This window comes from Cavia porcellus, unplaced genomic scaffold (genome assembly GCF_034190915.1).
Source record: "Cavia porcellus strain 051 isolate PalLab524CR breed Dunkin Hartley unplaced genomic scaffold, mCavPor4.1 scaffold_12, whole genome shotgun sequence".
NCBI classification, from domain to species: Eukaryota; Metazoa; Chordata; class Mammalia; order Rodentia; family Caviidae; genus Cavia; species Cavia porcellus.
Genome location: NW_026947495.1, coordinates 20,894,853 through 20,916,138, shown reverse-complemented (window position 1 = coordinate 20,916,138; position 21,286 = coordinate 20,894,853). Strand labels below are relative to the sequence as shown.

The following is a 21,286-nucleotide window of genomic DNA, read 5'->3' as shown; positions in this document are numbered from 1 at the left end:
TTGTGCACTCCAGGCTGGCAGGCTGGCTCCAATTCCTGGAGGTTCTTCTCAGTTTCCTGGGTGCTGGGATTATAAACATGCACCTCCCTCCCTGATTATTAACTGCTTTTACTCTTTGATTTTGGTATTCTTCCTTTACAGAGTTTGATTATTACTGCATTATGATAAGATAACTGACCTGTATAGTGGAAAGACTAAAATGTCAATTGATTTACGATATGGCAAGGTGGATAATTTTTAAAACTTGTCTGTGTGCCTAAATCTAAGTTTTGGTGTTACACGAATATCAGTTCAATAAAATTTGTTCAGAATAATATTTCACTCAAAAATTAATGAGTAATGTTGTCTCTAATCTAGAAAAAGGTGTATTTTTTAAAATTTCATTTTAGGGGCTGAGGATTTAGCTCAGCGGCATAAGTGCCTGCCTTGCAAGCAGGCAGTCGTGAGTTCGATCCCTAGTACCGATAAAAACAAAAAAGACAAAAAAAAAAAATTCATTTTAATGGTGAAATATTCAGTTTTTCATAATGAGGTTAATTTTCAACACGTGTGTTTTAAACTGATTAGTCACTCCCCACAAATTAAGAAATATTTTATATTCTCAATAAATCAAGTTCTTTATTGCTTGTACTGATCCAATTTAAGTCTGTTTTTTTTTTTTTTTTTGCTTTAGAGATAATTTTGTTATATTAAAATTTTAATTCCCAACTAGGGTAATAGGTTAAAAGTCTTGTGCCTGACTGACATGCACTAAGCCCTGGGTTCAATGAACAGGACAGAAAAATACAAATGTGAAACCAGCATCCTTTGAATAGTACTTGCTAATTATAGAAATTTACAACTTATGATTCTCAAACTGTGCTTCATTTTTAGCTGTACCCTTTAAACAAAAACAGGACAAAAATGATTAATTTTCTCTTTCTGACAATTTCTGTATTTTAATGGAAATTATATCCACTTACACTTATTATGATCACCGATACCTTTAAATGGTACTGTTTTCAGTATCCTGTGCCTATTGTCTTATTCATTTCTTTATTTTCCTTCCATTCATTAACAATGATTTGGATGTGTTTTTCTAAATACAGTTTTTGATTTTCTCACTTGTATTGCCAAATTGTACTTCACTTTATGACTATCAATCAAGTTGTTTATCCACTCATATACTAATAGACATTTGTGCTTTTAGTTTTTGCATTCATGAAGAGTTGCTGTAAGCATTTGTGTACATATTTTTTAGATGTATATATTCATTTTTCTTGGTAACTACTTAAAGGTAGAATAATTGATTTCTATGGTAAGTCTGAATTTAGTTTTCCAAGGAAAAGCCAAATTATTTTTCCAAAATTCACACATTATTTTATCAACAGCAACATAGGAGTATTTGCAAGCATTCAGCCTCCTCACCAACGTTAGTGGTCTTTTTGACTGAAACCAGTCTGACCAGTGGACAGAAGTGTTTGCTTTACTTTTATTTTAAACTCACTGACAAAATAACATTGAACATCTTTTCATTTATTTTTAATTATGTCAATAATATTCATATATATGTACACACATTTTATATATTCACCATTTAGACTGTACAACATATGAACACTTTCATATTAAGATTTACTAAATCACCGGAAACATGTTCTAAGCACAAAATTACCTGTGTCTTCCATTTTAAAAATATTTAATTTAGATACAACATACATAGTATAAAATTCACTCATATCTTAAAATCTGGTAAGTCTTTCCACCATGTTCTGCATTTCAAAGGCCTTTGTCTCATACAGGTACATTGCATTTCTTGATAGGTTATAAAATATCACTTTTTAATTTCTAAAAAATAGCCTCCAAGATTTTGATGTGAATTGTGCTAAATCTGTAAGTCTCATAGGGAAAGCATCCAGCTAAGAAGTATTAACAGTTTCATATATTTTAAAAGTTATATTTTATTTTCTATACTTTCTTCTAGATATGCAAATTTATGAATATCTTTTTATTAATCATGATGAGGCTGTGTTGGTTTCTCTGAATGTGCATTTTGGTGTCTTTTATGAGTCTTAGAAAAGTATCATTATTTACATTAGAATGTTAATGTAACTTCATTCTTTTTAAATGCTTTCTAAAAGCATGTTACAGATCTCTTTTAACACTTTAAAAAGCTTTCCCATGTGGTGAATCCTCCTGCTCAGTCTCCTGAGTGCTGGGATTACAGATGAGCGCCACCACACCCAGAGGAGTGCATCATCATTAAAACTTTAATGCGTAACATTTACATATCACCTTCTCAAATATCCCTAGCTTTATCTCTTGTGTAATCTACCTGTCCTTATGCTAGTTTTACATAGTTTTTCTTTATAAAATGCTACATAAATGTTAACATTTTTGCAAGCATTTATCTATTCTTTACCTTTTTCTTCCAATATAAGCTTGACTCACCTCTTCTAGTCACTCCACTTTTCTTCCTTAATGTTTTCCTTAACAACAGAAATTCATTCCACTCAGTTCTTGAGTGTGAAAGTTGAAGATCAGGTGCAGGGGCACGGATGGCTTCCCTGAGGCCTCGCTCCCTGGGCTGCAGGTGGCTGCCCTCTTGCCTCTTCATTGGTTCAGCTGTAGGTTCTAAATTAAATTTTGATTAAACTATTTTTACAATACAGGAGAATTAAACTCTCCACAAGGTACAGTCTTAATTTGAATTAACATTTAAAATAATTTCTTTCAATAAACTGTTTTTAATCTCTTCCAGTTGGATTTATACTATATACTATAGTATATACTATACTATTCAGTATACTATATATATACTATATATATTTAGTATATAAACTATTTGTACTATATACAATATATATATATATATTTAATATATTACTATGTATACTATATATATACTATATATAGTACTATATAGTATAGATTATATATATATATATATATATATATATATATATTATCTGTGTATCTAAAATTGACTGCAATTTATATGTTTTCATTTTTATGTGGATGATACCTTTTTCTCTAACTGGTTTCGTAGAATAATACACAGTTCATAATAATGCCTACTTAATTTTTAACTAAACATGTGAGTTACTCAAAAATTTTTGCGTAACTGATTAAGGAGTTTAAACCGTTTTAGTTGGAATAATTAGCTTCAGAACTTAAATTAATCTCAGGTAATATTTAATAATTTAAATTTTATTCTTTAAAGCAAATTTATATGGTAGTTTAAGGTAAGAAATCAAAATCAAACTTTTCTGAATAATTTTCTTTAAGAATTTATTCATGAATTGAAAAAATGTGGTAAAACTAACAAATGTTTTATAAACATTACTCCAGCACCTTCCTGTGATTATCAGTTCACCAATAATGAGGAGTAAAGCAAATGTACTGAGCAAACATTTGTTTAGTGTACAGCATGCTCTGAGCACTTGTTGAGGTTCTAAAATTACTTCAGTCATGAAATAAAAAATCATTTTTGTTGATTTTACATTTTTTAGAAGTAAATGAATAATTACCTACTTGTGGATAGATTAATAATTAATGAAACATATAAAATGGTGGTTGATAATAGTATAGTTCAGAAAAATAAAGCGGAGAGGAAGAGGGGCAGTGTTAGAGAGGAGATGGCAAATCCAAATCCAAAGTTAAGAAAATTTGCACTAGGAAATGTTTTGTGAAGACACAACCATAGAAGGGAGGCAAGGGGCATGCTACCTGGGAAAAATAAGCAAAATTCAAAATATGAGCCTCTATGGAGGCTCTATTACTGCTAGTAACTTTTCACTGCATATAGTTTTGTGTCTTTTCAGTTGAGACAGGGCCTTTTCTGCACTTGAGATCACCTTTGAGACACTTCTAGGTTTTGGAAGTTTTAGTATTTACAATCTAAGGAACACATGAAGGCTTGGATCATGGCAAATCTGATTGATATGAACATATTCAATTATGAAATTAAGCGAATAATATTGAACAATAAATTTCTAATAACGTAGAAAATTTTATTACAAATTAATTCATTGTATACTACAACTAATGTGGTTCAGAACAAATTTTATGGATCTAAGTTTATAGAAAGTACATCTCTTATCTTGCAGTTCTGTCGCTGCACCTTTTTCACTATATTCATGATGCCACTTAAAGATTGTCTCACAAAATCTCCCTGACACCTAAGTCCTCGGTGACATAGCGTGGCGACCCCGCCCTCTGCTCCTTCAGGTTTTTCTCTTTCCAACATAGCTTCTTATGTCAAATTCTTAGGAAGAAAACATTTCTATTTCTAGGACCATTAAGTTATGTTTTTAATAGCAGCAAATGTGTTCATAAATTAGAATTACTGCTGTAGGACTTGGAAAATGAAAATTAGAAAACTATTTAATGAAGGGAAAAATCCGATCAGTGAGAAACCAGCAAAATGTTGGAGCAATGGAAGAGGAGCATCATCTCCTGATGAGTGAGCACCACAGCACCTAGCAAACCGCCTCTAAATGATGGCAGAGTCAGTGTGATGATCCTCTATTTTAGAACCTGCCTGATCTGATGAGTTATTTTGAAAATTAAAATCACTGTTTTTATATCCAGTTAGAGCTTCCATCTGGCTCTTGCTCTTTTCAAAACATACTGTTCAAAAACTCCATTCATGTTCTACTCTTGCACTTGATGAATAAATATGAAATGGTTGAGAGGAAGGTGAGCAATTAAAATTTAATTTATTCTAATTTCCACCAGTGTTGATTTACTTTTAAAAATAGACGTTATTTCTCTGAAATAAATCAAATTAAAGCAGCATTTTGAATTTGATTTTTAAATGCTAAGGAAAGAATGTTCCACACCTTTCACTATTATTAAATCTGAAAGAGTAGCTAACTTCATTAAATCTCAAGTTGTTATATCTAAAAAATGATAAAATGCAACTTCTTCTCAGAAGCATTGACTTCACCCCTTACCTTCCCTGGGGAAGCGTTGGGTGACTTCTGTCCAGCACCCATTCTCAACTGATTCTTAATGACCGGTTTGAGTTTTGTTTTTGGTTTTGGGCTTTTTTCCCTAAAGTGCAACCAGGAAGATACTTATGTTAGGGCTATTAATTATGTTATTATGCTTTATTAACTTGTAACTCAAAATGTGAATCACCCCACTGGCAACCCCTGAGAATTTTCAAGAAATGAAAAATCCTAGGCCAACTCCAAGTCCAGTGAAATAAAATCTTCATTTTAATAAAGTGCCCAAGTGACTTTTTTTTCTGAATAATATGTATCATATGTATTAAATGTGTGCAATAGGATCAGATAATAACATAGTTACTGTATTGAAGCTAGCGATGATTTCATCCATTTCATTTTTTTTTATCAAGTTTTGGTTTATAGCAAAAGCAGCTAATAACATCTACTCACTTGACAAAAGTCCCAAATATAACTTTTTAAATATCAGTATCATACTGTAAATTCTGTACTTAGATTTGTTTATTCTACATATCTGATACTTTGATGTATCAGACATATAAACCTGATACATATTTGAGATATACCACTGACAAAGACTATTGTATTCTCCATCATTATACATTTGAACATTTTTTTCAGATTCCACTTGTAAGGAACATAATAGAGGCTTTGAATTTGTTTTCAAGGCTTTTCTCATTTTTCATCTAGCATAGTGTTCATTAGATTCATCTGCATTGTGGGAAATACTAAGACCTACTTTTTAAAGGCTGAGTACTATTCCACTGTGCATATGTACCAGTTGCTTTTTTATTATATTTTTATATGTGACATTATGTTTCCACGTCTTAGTCAATGGGAATAATGTTGCAAAGAACACAAGAGAACGGATGTCTCCTATGTTTTTATTTTTTGCCATTTTCCCCGGAGATATATTAATTGCATTTTTAATTAATTCAGAAACTTTCATATTGCATTCCTTAATAAATGCTTACATCACCCTAATGAAGCTAGCATCCCCTTGATAATGCCTATATTCCAAGTAAATATGTATACAACGGCTTCTTCTTCTCCCTGGACAATACTTGTTATCATGTGTCTTTTTTATAATAGCTGTCTTAGTCTGTAGGAGGTGAAAAGTCTTAGTGGCTTGACCTGCATTTCCTAATAATTAGTGATAATGGATGCCTTGTCCTGCCACTGTTGTCCATTTTTTGTCAACTTTGGAGAAGTGTCTATTTCGACCCTCTGCCCATTCTTCAACTGAGTTGTATAAGTTTTATCAATTTTTCCCATACACTTGGAGGATTGTCCTTTCTCAAATATATGGCTTGCCGATATTTTTGTAATGAGTTGACTGCAAGTTTCACTTTGTTGCTCACTTCCTTTGTTGTTCAATGAGGTTTTAAGTTGGATATAATCCCATTTACTTTTGCTCTCGTAGCCTGGGTTTTCAGCACAATACCCATAAAATGTAGCCAAGACCAAAATCTAAGAGCTTCATCTCTATATTCTTTTCTAGAGGTTTTACAGTTTTAGATCTTTTATCTAGGACTTTTATGCATTTGAGTTAATTATCATAAATGATTTATGAAGAAGATCTAATTTTATACTTTGCTATGTAAAACTTCAATTACCAGCAAGCACTATTTATAGAATAAGTATCCTTACTATTTCTTCTTCAATCCATTGTGTAAAAATAGCTGGCTGCATGTGTTTGGGTTTATTTTTGATCTCTTTACTCTCTTGGCAGATCTGTTCATCTCTTTTTATGCCAATGAATGAACTTTCAAGTTGAGAAACATTGTTCTAGGATACGCCTCTCCTTTGCAAGACACTCTTCTTATCTCCTGGCTCTGAAAACACATAAATCTGAAGTAAAAAACCAAGCAAAAACACATAATGTCAGTTTATTATCTTAGATATTTAAACACAATATACAGTTCTGAAGACTAGAATTTTATGATTAGGATGTTCAGGTTTCTCTTAGGGTACTGAAGTTACCTAGTAAGTCAGATGATTATCATTTGAAAGTAGGTTTGCCCTTCATAGAATTCAGAACAGAAAAGAAACGTGCATGCATCAGCTAAGAGTGCAAATGCACTGCACAGTCTAGAAAAAAGTCCCCCTTGAGGAAAATATTTGACACCTCCTAGCTGCAACATTCTGCTCTTATTTACATAAAGGAAACCAAGAAACAATACACTAGAAATACTCTTTCTAAGGACAAAATTTTCAAGGATCTTTCCTTTATTTGCCTTGTAACAGTAACTTATTTTCTTTCCTCACTTTTTTTCTTTACCCCTTTATATTTCATTAAGATATATTAATATACTTAATATATTAACACATATATTAAGTATATTAATATACTTAATATATTAACACATATATATAAGTATATTAATATACTTAATATATTAACACATATATATAAGTATATTAATATACTTATTCCACATTTTGCACATCTATGACTCTTGCTGTTTCTCCATGAGACTGAGAAAATCTGTATTGTAGCAAGTAAAATCCCTGGAATGTGGTATTCTATCCTTTAATTCACAAATTTTGGAAAAGCTTCACTCAGCCTTCCGAATACCACATATGTAGCCTGCACAACAGTGGTGGCTGAATACATTAGAGGAGATCATCTACCAATTTGTAAAAGATACTCCAGATAAACATAAGCAAAGTATCTTTTCCTTTATAAGCTAAATAACAATAACAGATCCCCATCAAACTGATGCCATCGAGACATCAAAAAAGTCTTTCAAAATTAGATCGTGCAATGACTAATTGCATCAGAATTTCAGAGGTTAAATCCTGAGTACTATTATCATTTAATATTTCCCAAGATAGTCTGATATTCAGCAGCATAAAGAACATTATTCAGAGTACAGCTGAAGATTGATTTCTAAAATGTAAAACTCAGTACTGGCAGTCCATTAATATAGTAATTCTGTGAATTATTAAAATAGCCTCTGAAGCTTTTCTGGTCGGATACCATTTTGCAAAAGAAAACTGTACAACTTTACTTAGATTTTAAGAATTTTTTTTCCTCTATCAGTTCAAAACACTTAAATATGATTTTTTAAAATTAAATTCAAACAATAATCCAAGTCATCTACCAACATGAGGCATTAACATCTCATATATTTTAATATTTAGTTATCTGGAATGTAGTGGAAGGAAAAGTAATTTTCTCCTCTATTCTTCCTGTGTTCATAAGTAGAACTCCCTGTAACAAAAGTAATAGCCATAAGAGAAAAGCCGAAGTGTCCTAGCATGTATGTTTCCCTAGGCGTAAGAGAGGTCAATATCAAATCTCTAGAGTAGATCTCAAAGTGTTGTCTTAGACTTCAAGTTTAAATTGCTTCTTTAAAAAAAAGGAAGGGGATTAGTAAGGACCCAAGTAGAGGAGACTACCATAAACCAGAGGTGGGGCTTGTTGTACAGATTTAAACTAGTATTTTCTCCAAGGATGACAGAAGTTAGTGATTTAAGCATCCCTCTCTTCTTGCTATAAAAGGGAGAGACCCTCACAGAATGAAACTTCCTTTACAAATACAAATTTCTCTCTCAAAAGGGCAACCTCTAGCATTGTTTTTGGAAGTGCTACTGTGTCTGATAAGTCTCAAGAGAGCCCAAAATAATTCTTATGCCAGTAAAACATAATTGAGATAGTAGATTTTGGTTTCCTACAGTCATAGTCTGGGGTGATATTTGCCGAATTCTACCAGGAACTAAAAGCAGGATCTGTAGTTGTGATGATCTGTTTTAAATACTTTATTCTTCTTACTAATTTCCAGAAACAACATTCCTATTTAAGTATTTTAATAAAAATATACTAAATTTTCTTAAAATGGTGTGCAATTTAAAGAGTGCTTTAAAACCCTCATTTCAAATTACTTTGAACAGTTCTTAGTTATACAGTATACAATCATGGAGCAAATATTTTACATTTTAGTGATCTGATATATTAGTAAGATTATTAACAGAATATAAAACTTTCGGCCACTGCTCAAAATGTTTATGTGCACAGTGATTGTTGTGCATTCTTTTTTCAATTCTGATATAATATGAGAAAGTTTGATGTGTACATTGTCATGTAGTGATCAGAAACTAAAACTATCTCCAGGAAGAGTTGTTTTGTTTTGTTCATTTTTTGCCAGGGATATGGTGGATACGTTGCCTCAATGATCTTAAAGTCAGATGAAAAGTTTTTTAAATGTGGATCAGTGGTTGCGCCCATCACAGACATGAAGCTGTATGGTGAGTTTGCCCTATAACCTGACCTAATGCAATCTATTGATTTGTAGAAAAAAAGCTCAATTGAGATCATTTATCATGTATTATTAAGCCTGTTTTGAGTTGTTTATCACTGCCCTGATTCAATTGGTTTCACTGAAGCATGATAATTAAATTTGAAATGTAGAAATAAATAATAAAATATGTGATGTTCTTAGTTTATTCTTGAATTTCTGTTCTGTTGGGCCGCAGCTTCTGCTTTCTCTGAAAGATACCTTGGTATGCCATCTAAGGAAGAAAGCACTTATCAGGTAACTAATTTAAAAATGACAGGGAAGAGCATTTTTGTCCCAAAGATGAAGTCAAATTGCTTTTTGAGATAGGTCTGTAGATATAAATTTGTGTTTGTCTTTATAGGCATCCAGTGTACTGCATAATATACATGGCTTAAAAGAAGAAAATATATTAATAATTCATGGAACTGCTGACAGTAAGTTTTTTTATTTGCTGCTGCTATTTGATGAGCTCTGACCTTTTATAAAGGATACATTTTAGGACTGCAAATGGGGAGCCCTGTGAGGCTGCTGAAGTGGAGGGCAGAAAGTACCACAAAGAACCAGATGCCTGTAGAAAGTGGGAAGGAAAACTGAGGACTGAGGGGAGATGGTTATCCTCAAATAACATTGTCCAATAAGGTTTTCCCTGGGACGATGGGAATAGCCTACCTGTGCTGCTGAGTGTAGCATTTAACCATGACAGCATTTAACCTGACAGCATTTAACCATGTTGTATTTAGTGTGACTGAGGAAAACATTTTTATCAATATTTAGTGACAATGGCTGCAGTGCTATTCAGTGCACCTCAACTGGGAACCCACTTGCATCTCATAAAGTCAGCAAACTGAAATTCTGGTTAGGTTACTGTCTTAAGTGAAATAGAGCAAAGAAAAATTTCCAACTCATGTCCATCTTTTTTACCATGTTAAGCATGAGATGTAGGCAAGATTGGTATTACAAGTACTAAATAACTATACTCACATAAAACATGTAGGGCTCAAAAAATTTTACATTTTCATTTTCCCATAATGTGATACCTTACAATAGAAGATTGAGTATTTATTGTCATGGTTAAGAAAAATCAATTTCAAGAAAGAAACATTTATCCAAGTCTACTTGGCGAGTGAGCTGAGATGGTCTCATGACAATGTAGCATGTTAGCAAAAGGGAAAACTGGGAAAGGTATAAGTAGAAACTATTTGTGCTGTGGTGGCATCTTTTGTGAAGGTTGAAAACTGTTACAAATGAGAAATTTATTCATAAAACATTTAATTACAGCCATGGGTAGAACATACTGAAAAAGAACATAGTACTTATAGAAGAAATTAGAATCCTGTTTTAAGCTATTTAGATCTTACATATACATCAACAATCATTATAAAAATTAGCAATTATTAGGTACTAATGTTGTGTCAGAAAATGTGCTAATTTTATATTATCTGATTTGTTCTGCACAATAATACTGTATGGTAGGCATTACTATGTTCTTATTTACTACTATCTTGCTACTTAGTAGATTGGTGAAGTAAATAGTAGAAAAAGCACCTGATTATTAGTAGACAGAGGTGTGCGTTCAGGTGCTGAGATTCTTATTTATCATGCAGTGCAGCTCCTTCATGTGACTCAGTTGTATTGAAAGGTAAATTATTTTGCCTCTTGCCAACACCTTACACTATGGTAGCATTCTTTTAACTTACAGTATGATAAAGCCATAGTCAGGATACCAGGTTATTCCTGACTGATGCACTCAGTCCTGGGTCTGGTTCTTTGCCTATGTGAGAGAACAGGGAAACTGAGTCCTGGTTCCTTCAGGGGAATTGAACTGTGCCTATGCACAAGCAAGACACACATGCACACACCTGAGGAAGGAGATAAATGGAAAATGTTGACACGTTTTGTTCTAGAAAGAAAGCAGAAAAAAATGCAAACAGATTTAATTGTACTTTTTTGGGGGAAGTTGGGAAGGCAGATGAGACAGAGGCTTGCTACATAGTTTAGGCTGGCTTTGAACTCACTGTGTAATCCAGTCTGGCCTTGAACTGGTTATAATTCTCCAGAGTCAGCCTCACAACTGCTAGGATAGAGGCATGCACCGTACCCAGGTTGTTCATTTGTCTTTTTATCTGTATCTGTATAAAGAAATTACAGGTAATTACTCATAGACAATATAGGTTTATAGGGGATTATTTTATCTTAGTCTTTTGCCCTGTTAATTAACATTCCAAGTAGTTTATATTTGCTAAGCAATTTGTACTTAAAGTTGGTATGATAATTTTCCCATTAAGCATAATGGGAAACTTTTGAAAAAGATCTTGGGCATATTTTTAAAGTACTTGAATGATTATTTGGGATTCTTTATCCTATGCTATGCAATATGATTATTTGGTATCATGGAGCTAGAATATTAAAGAACCTTAAATTATTGATAAGGCTACTCTGATTTTACAAAAAGAGTTATGAGATGTGAGTTTAGAAGTTAATTACAGAAATTCAAAGATGTATAAGTACACAGAGGATGAGTCCAGGTGGCACCTGAACCAATTGCTGTGCGAACAGAAATTTGAATGACTGATCTGAGTTTACACAGCTACGTCAACCAAACCCAGAGTCTCTGTGCAGCCTATTTCAGTTTTTGGACTTTATATTTCAGCAGAAGGAAGAAAGAAGGAAACAGAAGTAATAAGTGTGTTCTACATTAAATATTTAGCCCTTGAGTAATGAGATGTGTACTGTATTTTCTCAACATGAGGCATTCTGTTCTAATTTATTATAATAAAGCAGAATGCCAGTATCTAACTGAGACTGGGCCTCATTAAGGAATAGAAATCAGTTTTGCTGTGCTAATAGCTACCCAGAACATTTACTATGTTAAAAAATTTATGACATGCAAAGTATGTGAACAACTACACATAATAAGTGATATCCAATAAACTATATCTGTAAACCAACCTCTACAGATGTAAGCCTTAGTTATAACTCCTGTGGAATCAGTTTATTTTTTATAATGTGAAACTAGAATTTAATCATTATATCTAATAGCTTTTGAGTTAAAACCAAAATTTTTTTAATGTACAGTGTACAGAAAATAGTTCATCTCTTTGAAAAAAAAAATCAGATGAAAAATTTCAGCTCCCCAGCAAATGTATTTTCTTCAAATGTAATAATTTATTTCTTTCAGCAAAAGTTCACTTCCAGCATTCAGCAGAATTAATCAAACATCTAATACAAGCTGGAGTAAATTATACAATGCAGGTAAGCCTCTTTTTAAAAAAAATGTTTCACTGGTTAGCTTTCTGTCATCATGGCAGATGCCCAAGATAAACTTAGAAAAGGTGATGTTGTGGCTCAGAGTTCAGGAATTAGGAATCCCTGGGCAGTTCGTCTTTTGCTTTGGGCTAGAAGCAAGAGGAGGCAACAGCCCATCATGGTGAAAGCTTACTGAAGTACAAAGCAGAACACATCAAGGGCCACAGAACAAAGAAGGCTGGGAAACAGCCAGGCTCCCACAATCCCCTGGTGACCTATGAACCTTCCACTAGGCCTCACCTCTTGGCCATGGCCACTTCCCCATGGTGCCATTCTTTAAACATAGATGTTTGCAAACTATTCAGGATGCAAACTATAGGTATCAATTGTCTTTTTATATCTTCCATTTTTACTTTTTAAGATATAGAGCACACTTTCAGTATTATTTTAATTTTAATGTAACAATTTTGTAGTATGCTTTTTAGGTAAAAAATTGTGTTATTGCTTCCTATTACAGTCAGAATTTGGGACAGCTTATTCTGTGCAAGTGAATTGTGTAAAACCTTATAAAAATGTCCTTTTCTTCTCAGACTTTTTTTCTTACTACAAATGTTGAATTCTTTTAAAATAGAGATTTACCATATTATTTTGTCTTTCTGCTATTTCCTCTATTCATCATAATAATTAGAGATAAACATGATTGGAAGAAATATTAAAAGAAAAGAAGAGAAGAGAAAGTGTCATTTACATCATAATTTATATCTGTGTATTCATAAATACTTATCAAGGATTTTCTTTACAGTGATCACTGTGCTATAAGGGTAATAAGAATACTATCAAAAACTATCAGCCTGATGGAAGAGCCAGAGAGGAAAAATAAGTAATTTTAGTTTTCTGATATGTGGAAGAACAATGTGTTAGCTTTCTTTTTTTTTTTGCTACCAGGGATCAAACACATGACCTGGCATTCGCCAGGCAGGTGCTTAAGCTGCAGAGCTACGTCCCTGGCTGTGTAAGCTTTCTGTGACAAAATATCTGACATAATCAATTTATAAAAAGAGAAAAATATATTGTGGCTTACAGTTTCAATGTTTTGGTCTGTGGTCACTTGGCCCCATCACCTTGGGCCCGTGACTGTGCAGTATATCATGATGAAAGTGTGTGGTGAAGGACTTACATGCTGCTCACAGAAGCTGAGAAGCAGAGAAATAGACAAGTGTCCCACATTCCCATCAAAATGACACACACTCCTTTCACTAGATTCTACCTCCTAAAGGATCCACCACCTTCTGTGGTACCGAAGTACTGGAACTATGTATTTCACACATAAGCCTTTGGAGAACTTTTACTATCCCAACAATAGTACCTTGCCCTTGACTTCCAGTGAGTCACATATGTCTCACAATGTAAAATTCAGTCCATTTTCCAGAGACACAAAAATACTAAAAGTTCCAATATTGGTGAAAAGTCCAGGTCCTATCTGCTTTGAGAAATAATGCAAACTCAGTTGTGAACTCACCCCTATAAAAATAAAAATAAAAATTTATATACTTCCAATTAACTATAGTGGGAGAGGACAAGTATTATCATTTCAAATGGGAAGAATAAAAAAAAATATTAAGGGGGGGCTGGGGAATGTAGCTCATTGGCATAAGCGCCTGCCTTGCAAGCAGGCAGTCCTGAGTTCAATCCCCGGTACCGATAAAAAGGAAAAAGACAAAACAAACAAAAAAAAAAAAAAAAAAAAAAAACAGGAAATATTAAGGAAGAATTAGACCACACAAAGACCAAAACACAGCAGCTTCACGTACTGTAGCTTTGTGTCCATTACTGAGAATATCTAGGGGCATAATGCAAGCTCCAAAGATTTGAGCAGCTGGCACCTACCTATGGTAGTACCAGACCACACACTCACTCTCTTGAGCTACTTCTGTTCAGTGCCTGCAGCTTCCACTCCTTCCTGGTATCTCCAGCTCTGGGCTCTCCGTTAGAGCTGCAGCAGCACTCTCACAGTTCCATACGTCACATCAGAAATTGTTGACAGGCAGTCTTATCCTGCCCCATTTTACAAGGTTTCCCAGGAATTCCTTTGAAATCTCATTGGAAGCTTTTATGAATCCATAATGCTTAGGATGCCTGAGAAACCACTCTGATTCACACGAGACCAGGACTCTTCCTATATCTGAAACTTTTTAAATCACAGTTGCAACAGTCTTTGGTTTTATTCAAAACTCAACATAGGGTGTGAATCCCAAGGAAACAATTCCCAAAGAGGTCTTTTATGAGCAGGGTACCCTAGGTACAAAAGTCTTTGACATGAGCTTACAGTTTTAAACCTTATAACCTGTGATGGATGAGATTCTTCTGGCTCCTGAAATGCCCTCAAGTAGCAAGAAGAGCCTATGTTCCCACAGAGACAAACAGAGAAAAATATTTGCCTATTTTGATGTTTACACTTCAAATAGATGTCTGCCATATGGTTAAGAAATACATGGTTTGGATTATGAAACTGACAAAAAGATAAAAGAAAGCATTCAGAAATACCAAAAGAGCAGAAAAAGTATACATAATTCAGGTCTTTCTAAAGTAGGTACTTTAGGAATTGGAGGTTAAAATCCTCTGTATATTCAGTAAAAAACTGTCCACAGTTTAGTCAAAGAGAGAATATTAAGACTATCTATGAATATGAATATGGGATCTGTTTTTGAACAACAGATCTTAATTTAAATACAAAGGGAAATATTTTGTCTCAAATATTGATTCACATAATTATAATCTTTTAAAAAGTTTAGCTTAAAGAACTCAAAGGTTAGTTAGATCAGTTGGTTTTTGTTAGATATTACCTTTCCTTTTGTTATTTACGTTTTTTCCTATACTAGGGATCGAACCTGCAGCCTTGAATATGGCAATAAAGTGCTGTGCACTGAGCTAAATTCCCATCCTCTAGCTAGATGTTATTTTTTAAAGTCCATCAACTATAGGGCTAACAGTATGCACGTTGAGGGATAATAGCTGCTTTGGTAATTTGAAATCATCCTTCCTGTCACTGCCTCAGGTCTACCCAGATGAAGGTCATAACGTGTCAGAGAAGAGCAAATATCATCTCTACCGCACAATCCTCAGATTCTTCAGTGATTGTTTAAAGGAAGAAATATCTGTGTTATCACAGGAACCAGAAGAAGATGAATAATGGACCCTATTTATACAGAACTGAAGGGGATAGCAAGGCTCAATGAAATGTAACCAAGAGATTGTCGTATCGTGGACGCTCCAGATTTCAAGGGCAGCTTAAGGAGATGATGCTGGGACAGCACACTCAGAGACAATGAACTGGAATCTGAAGACGGAGGTCCAAGTCTACTGTGTTGCCAAGAGTGCAGAACCTGTTTCTTTGTAAAACGAAGGTCAAAGGGAGGTTTCAGGGGAGAAATCAGTTTCACATTAAAGTAGGAGTAGTGCATGTTTTCTTCTGTTATCCCCATTTGTTCTGTAACTAGTTGCTCTCGTTTTAATTTCACTGGCCTTCACCATCTTTGCATATAATGCACAACTCATCATCAGTAATACAGTCCCTGATCTTTGATGGCTGAGCTGCATTCTAACACTACTGTACCTTTACAATAAGTGCAATTCTTTCATTGTCTATTATTACGCTTAAGAAAATATTCAGTTAATAAAAACAGTATTTTATGTAATTTCTGTTTTTAAAAAGATATTCTTGAGTCGAAGGACTTGTAGAAATATGGATTTCAGCACCTTCCAAAGTTCAGCCAGTTATCAGTAGATAGGAAGTCTTTAGACCAACACAGGAGTGTATGTCCACGATATATATATACACACGTGTGCATATACAGTCAGTGAATCTATCTTTCTATGTTATTCATGCTATAAGGGTAAACTTTTGATGAATTAGAAAAGATGTTGTTTTACAGATTATAATGGATGCTTTGTTTAATGAGCCAAATATGATGACCTTTTTTTCTAATTCAAATCCTAGCTGTTGCTTTCCTATAAATGCTTGGGTTGTGTTTGGTATTGTTTTTAGTGGTTAATAGTTTTCTAGTTGCAATTTAATTTTTGAAAATGATACCTTGTCACATGTAAATTAGATACTTAAATATTAAATTATAGTTTCGATAAAAAATTTTGTTAACAATGCAAAGCCACTGAGTGCTACTTTGCTCATTTGGTGGAGAAGGGATTTTTTTTTTAAAGGGAAAAACCCCACTTGATCCTTTTAATTTTGTCTCTCAGTGCATAATCAATTCTGATTTTCATTGTGAAAGCAAAGATTGGATTATTTTATTTCCAGTTTCTATTCAAGGTCTGCCCAATTCATTGCTCCTGGTTAATTTAAATCTTTCTGGTGAGAACCATTTTTTATTAATTGGCCCGAAAGTTCACAAACAGCAGTGTTTGCTATTTAATTTGAACCAAAGGCACAAAATCCATCAATTCCTTGCAGTGTTGATTTGCAGTAATACTGAAGAGTGTGAAATAAACTTGACTGTGTTGAGTCAATTATAACTAAGATTTGAATTTCAGAAAAATCCATGTGGTATAGTGTGTTTTCATGGCTTTTAAAAAATAGTTTAAAAGATTACCATGATATCAGATTACCAGGAGGAGAATTTAAAATGTCAGAGAATTGCTAAATGATCCTCCTATTTTTTTTAAAAGATCGACCCAAAATTCTGGGTGTTTGGAAATGTAACTCACTGGTGTGGGGAAGGGTGGTCTCCGCTTGTCTTCGGGATGCTTTGTTTGATTTTGCATCTTCACTGCTGCACTAGATTCAATTTAAAATGGGAAAGGTTCCTGCTTCTGAAAACCCATTGAGGTCTTTTTCAATAACAGTAAACACATTTTTAAAAAAAATAGGTTGTAATGTTTTAAAAGAAACTTTTTGCCTATTTTATTAAGACAAATTTCTTTTTAGGTGATTTGAAGTCCAATTGAAGCTTTTTAATCAATATTTTAAACTTTGACCACTAGAATTTTTTATGATGCAAATAATTATGTTGTCTGAAAGGTGTGGTTTTATTGAATGTCTATTTGAGTAACACTTAAAAACTATTTACCTTCTACTGTTCTTCATTTCTCTTGTTTTATTATCAGTGTTTTATCTATTTTTCAATTAATTTAATACAGTTTATAATGTGAAAGATGTTTGTGTGGGACCCACTTTCACCTTGAAGGCTAAATAGCTGCCAAATGAAAACATACTGATTAACTGGAAGGTAGAAAACGTTCATCTGTGTAAGTCTTTGAGTTTTAATAACTGGGCAATTTTTGATAAAAGAAATGTTCACCGACATGTAAGGACTTACCAAGGATGCAGTAAGCCTTACCTTCAATCTCCAGTCCTAAACAAAAGAAGCTAAATATATATTTTACTTTACAGATTTTCCCTAAAAACAATGCCATAATTTCAAACACATTTATGCATTGGGACTATTTCCTAACATTCCAAAAGCAAACATTTTGAAGCGTTGCTTTTTTCCTTAAACACACCAAGAGAAAACTAAAAATTATATTAAAAAGGTAAGTAATGTTTAACTCATTCAGAAACATAAAAACAAACTTGGTTCTGGAAGCTATTTTGAGAGAAAAGTGTTTTTGTGTTTCACTTGGCCTCCATTAAGATCATCAACTCAGCAGTCAGAGACTAAGGAATCTGAGCTGATTTGTTGGATTTCCTTGAAAAACTGAAGGAAGGGAGTGTTCTACAAAACACGACTCTCCCTGGAGAATCATTTTTCCTTCTGTTTAGTATACCTATTACCACTTAGAGGCCGGCAGGCATCAGTTACAGATCAACTAGAATGGACCAATGTAAGTATTGGTCCTTACAAGAGAATTATTTAAGCCTTTGACTCTCAAATAATGGGCTTCCCAGCAGAGTCACCTGGGAATGAATTGTTCACAGGTAACAAGGGTCGCCGAAGTCACATGGGTTCCACAAGAATCCCCTATGAAATACAATACCTTTTTTCCTTTCTCATGTCCGCTGACCACCTTTGTGTTTTGCAGGGACCAGAATTGCGTATAAATAACGGGGACTCTTAACTGTGCTCTCTGTCACTTTCTACTCTGAGGATTTTCGGGTACTACTGCTGGCTACCTGCTGGAGCCAATAAATGTGTCTCTTACACACCACAAACATGCATGACAGTGCTAATGCCCTATCGAAACCCAAATAATGGAAATTGGCACAGGGACTATACTCTCTCCTTCAAATGTTACGAATGGGCCTTGAAAGATTTCCTGGGCCTTAGCTGCCCACAGCTCCGGACTCTTCTTTTTCTCTTACCCCTTTTTCACTCTTCTCTTTCTCAGGATCACTCTCCAAAATAAAGTACACATGCACTAGCTATTGACTCAGGTTCCGTTTTGTAGAGAGAGTTTCTCATTTTTCTGTAAGAGTTTATTATTGTGATTATAGAAAAAAACAAATAAAATGAAAAGAAAAACATAGCTTCTTTTCAGATTTGAATATGCTGTCTACCTAAAATTCATTGGACTCTTACTAAGTGCTCAGCTTATGTCAAGTACTCTACAAGCTTTATTAAACTGAGTCTTCTTAACATGATCTGAAATAGTATTATTATTCTGATTTAATATGCAAGGAAGTTGAATCTTACAGAATTATGAAATTTACCCAAATTTATGCAACTAAGAAGTGAATAGACTATAATGAATTTCCATTAAAATTAAAAGTCCATGTTGTCAGTTACTGTGCTATGTTACCTCTGAAATAAGAAAAAAAAAAGTTAACTCACACCCACATCATCTAAGGAAGTATTTTAGATATTTACCATATACTTCCAGATGTTTTTGAAAATGATTTGGGGGCTGGGGGTTTAGCTCAGCGGCATAAGCACCTGCCTTGTAAGCAGGCGGTCATGAGTTCGATCCCCGGTACCGATAAAAATGAAAAAGACAAAAAAAAAAAAAGAAAGAAAGAAAGAAAGAAAATGATTTGACAACAGTAATACTAAAGTTAAAGGATAGTCTGAAGTGACAGACTGCTGCATTATATTTGAAGTTACATGAATGAATCCCGTGATGGTGAGAGAACATATAATATTAAAGCATGTTTTCCTATTCTGCTGGAAATATCTAAGAACTATTCTTATCCGTAAAATTTTTTCATCAGAGGTCATGACTATATTCCTGGAAAATAATTAACAGAGTTACTTGTTCAGGTGTCTTGATAGGGATGTACAAAATTATTACTGCAGGCATCCATTCCACAGAAGCATTTTGTTAATCAGAACATCTGGGCCTATAAATATGAACATCTCATGCAATATTTAAACACTACACCTCCAGAAAGTACATCGCTACATTTACAGTCATAGCAGGCACCTACAATCCTATTTGCAATCTAAGTTAAAATTGTATTTCCTCTCACTTTTGTCCCACTAAAGGAAATAGATTTGGCTTACCACTAATCCAATCTGCTAACAACAATTTTATTTCATTTGGCACTGTCCCAACAATTGTTAGGAGAGAGACTTTGAATTTTAAAATATCCTCTCTCACCTACAGACGACATTTTGAAAGGGAAGCAAGTCACATTAAAATGCAACTTTGACTATTCTTTTTCAGACTTCCAGTTAAGCTTATGCTGGTCTGATACTGGCGCTGCACACTGGAAGACAGCAGTTCAGTTACTATGAAAGTGTTTGTGCTGATTGCCACAACCTGTTCATATTTACCAGACTGGATACCATTTTAACTAGGTATACATGCCACGAGTGAGGTCTGGGAGTGGAGATTTCCATCCTGCCAGTAACATCATAGAAATGGAATTTAAACTTTTTCCCCTTAAGCTTTTTATCATATCACCTCAACTAATTCTCAAACCAAACACATGAAATAGAGAAACGTATATTTCTTCTAGAGAAATCTATCTTCTGAAATCAAGATGCAGAAAGGTTAAACAAATTTGGAACAGTGTCACCCAGTGTGTAATATTAGAACCAGAATTTGAAGTTAGACTGTTACAGTCTCCAAACCCTCACATGCAGTAATCTCAAATGTAGATTTTTTTTTTAGCAAGTGTGTTTCCAAAGTTCATTGTTCACATTTTTAGGTGGATTAAACTTCCAAGTCTCTTGATATTTGTTCAAAGGTATCACTGAGTATGTTTTTGATAAAGAGTAACAGAATCCAATATTTAAAATATCTCAAAAACTTAATATGTGTATGCTCATCATCTGTTTGTAAGTGACACAGACTCTTAAGCACTAACTGTGGCTTTCTAGAATCACATTATCAAGGGTAACAAGATCCCCAAATGATTTCTGTGCATACTGATATTGTAGAAGCAGTGGTTTTAATGATGAGAACATTTATAGATCCCTAGCATGAGAGTGGAAGTTGGATGTTTCTAGGAGTTATTTAATAAATCAGTGGTGGAGTCAACTCTTAGTCTCCTCTCTTCATTCTACTTCATACACGCTGCTCTGGTGTTTGTCCCCTCAGATAGCTACAACTATATAACTGAAGCTCCCCAGGCAACCAACATCCTGTTTCACTACAGTCCCCAAAGATAGATAGTCAAGAATTAAACTCCCTTTTGTTAACATTTTTTTTTCAGGGGAGTTAATGTTTACCTAAAAGTTATAAACAAAATTTCTTTCATATCTTTTTGTTCAGGCTCTGTTTGCAAGCCCTGTGTATCTCAGATTCAGTGGCAGCTAGGATGTTATATATCTGATACACCTTAGTAGAGATGAGAAAAGTTAGAATGGTAAGGATGAATAATAATACAAGCACAGTGTTTGGCACAGAAGA

At 33.9% G+C, this 21,286-nt stretch overlaps 1 protein-coding gene across 3 annotated transcripts in view; it reads left to right on the top strand.

The window, feature by feature from the left end:
* Positions 1–16,176, top strand: part of Dpp10 (dipeptidyl peptidase like 10) — a 1,298,333-nt gene extending 1,282,157 nt beyond the window's left edge. For all 3 annotated transcript variants that reach the window (XM_063258966.1, XM_063258965.1, XM_063258967.1), the window contains exons 22-26: positions 9,104–9,203; positions 9,432–9,490; positions 9,597–9,669; positions 12,414–12,487; positions 15,537–16,176. In XM_063258966.1, coding sequence (XP_063115036.1) covers positions 9,104–9,203; positions 9,432–9,490; positions 9,597–9,669; positions 12,414–12,487; positions 15,537–15,671 — 441 coding nt within the window. In that variant the 3' untranslated portion in view covers positions 15,672–16,176. The remainder of the gene's footprint in view (positions 1–9,103; positions 9,204–9,431; positions 9,491–9,596; positions 9,670–12,413; positions 12,488–15,536) is intronic.
* Positions 16,177–21,286: the final 5,110 nt, after the last annotated feature.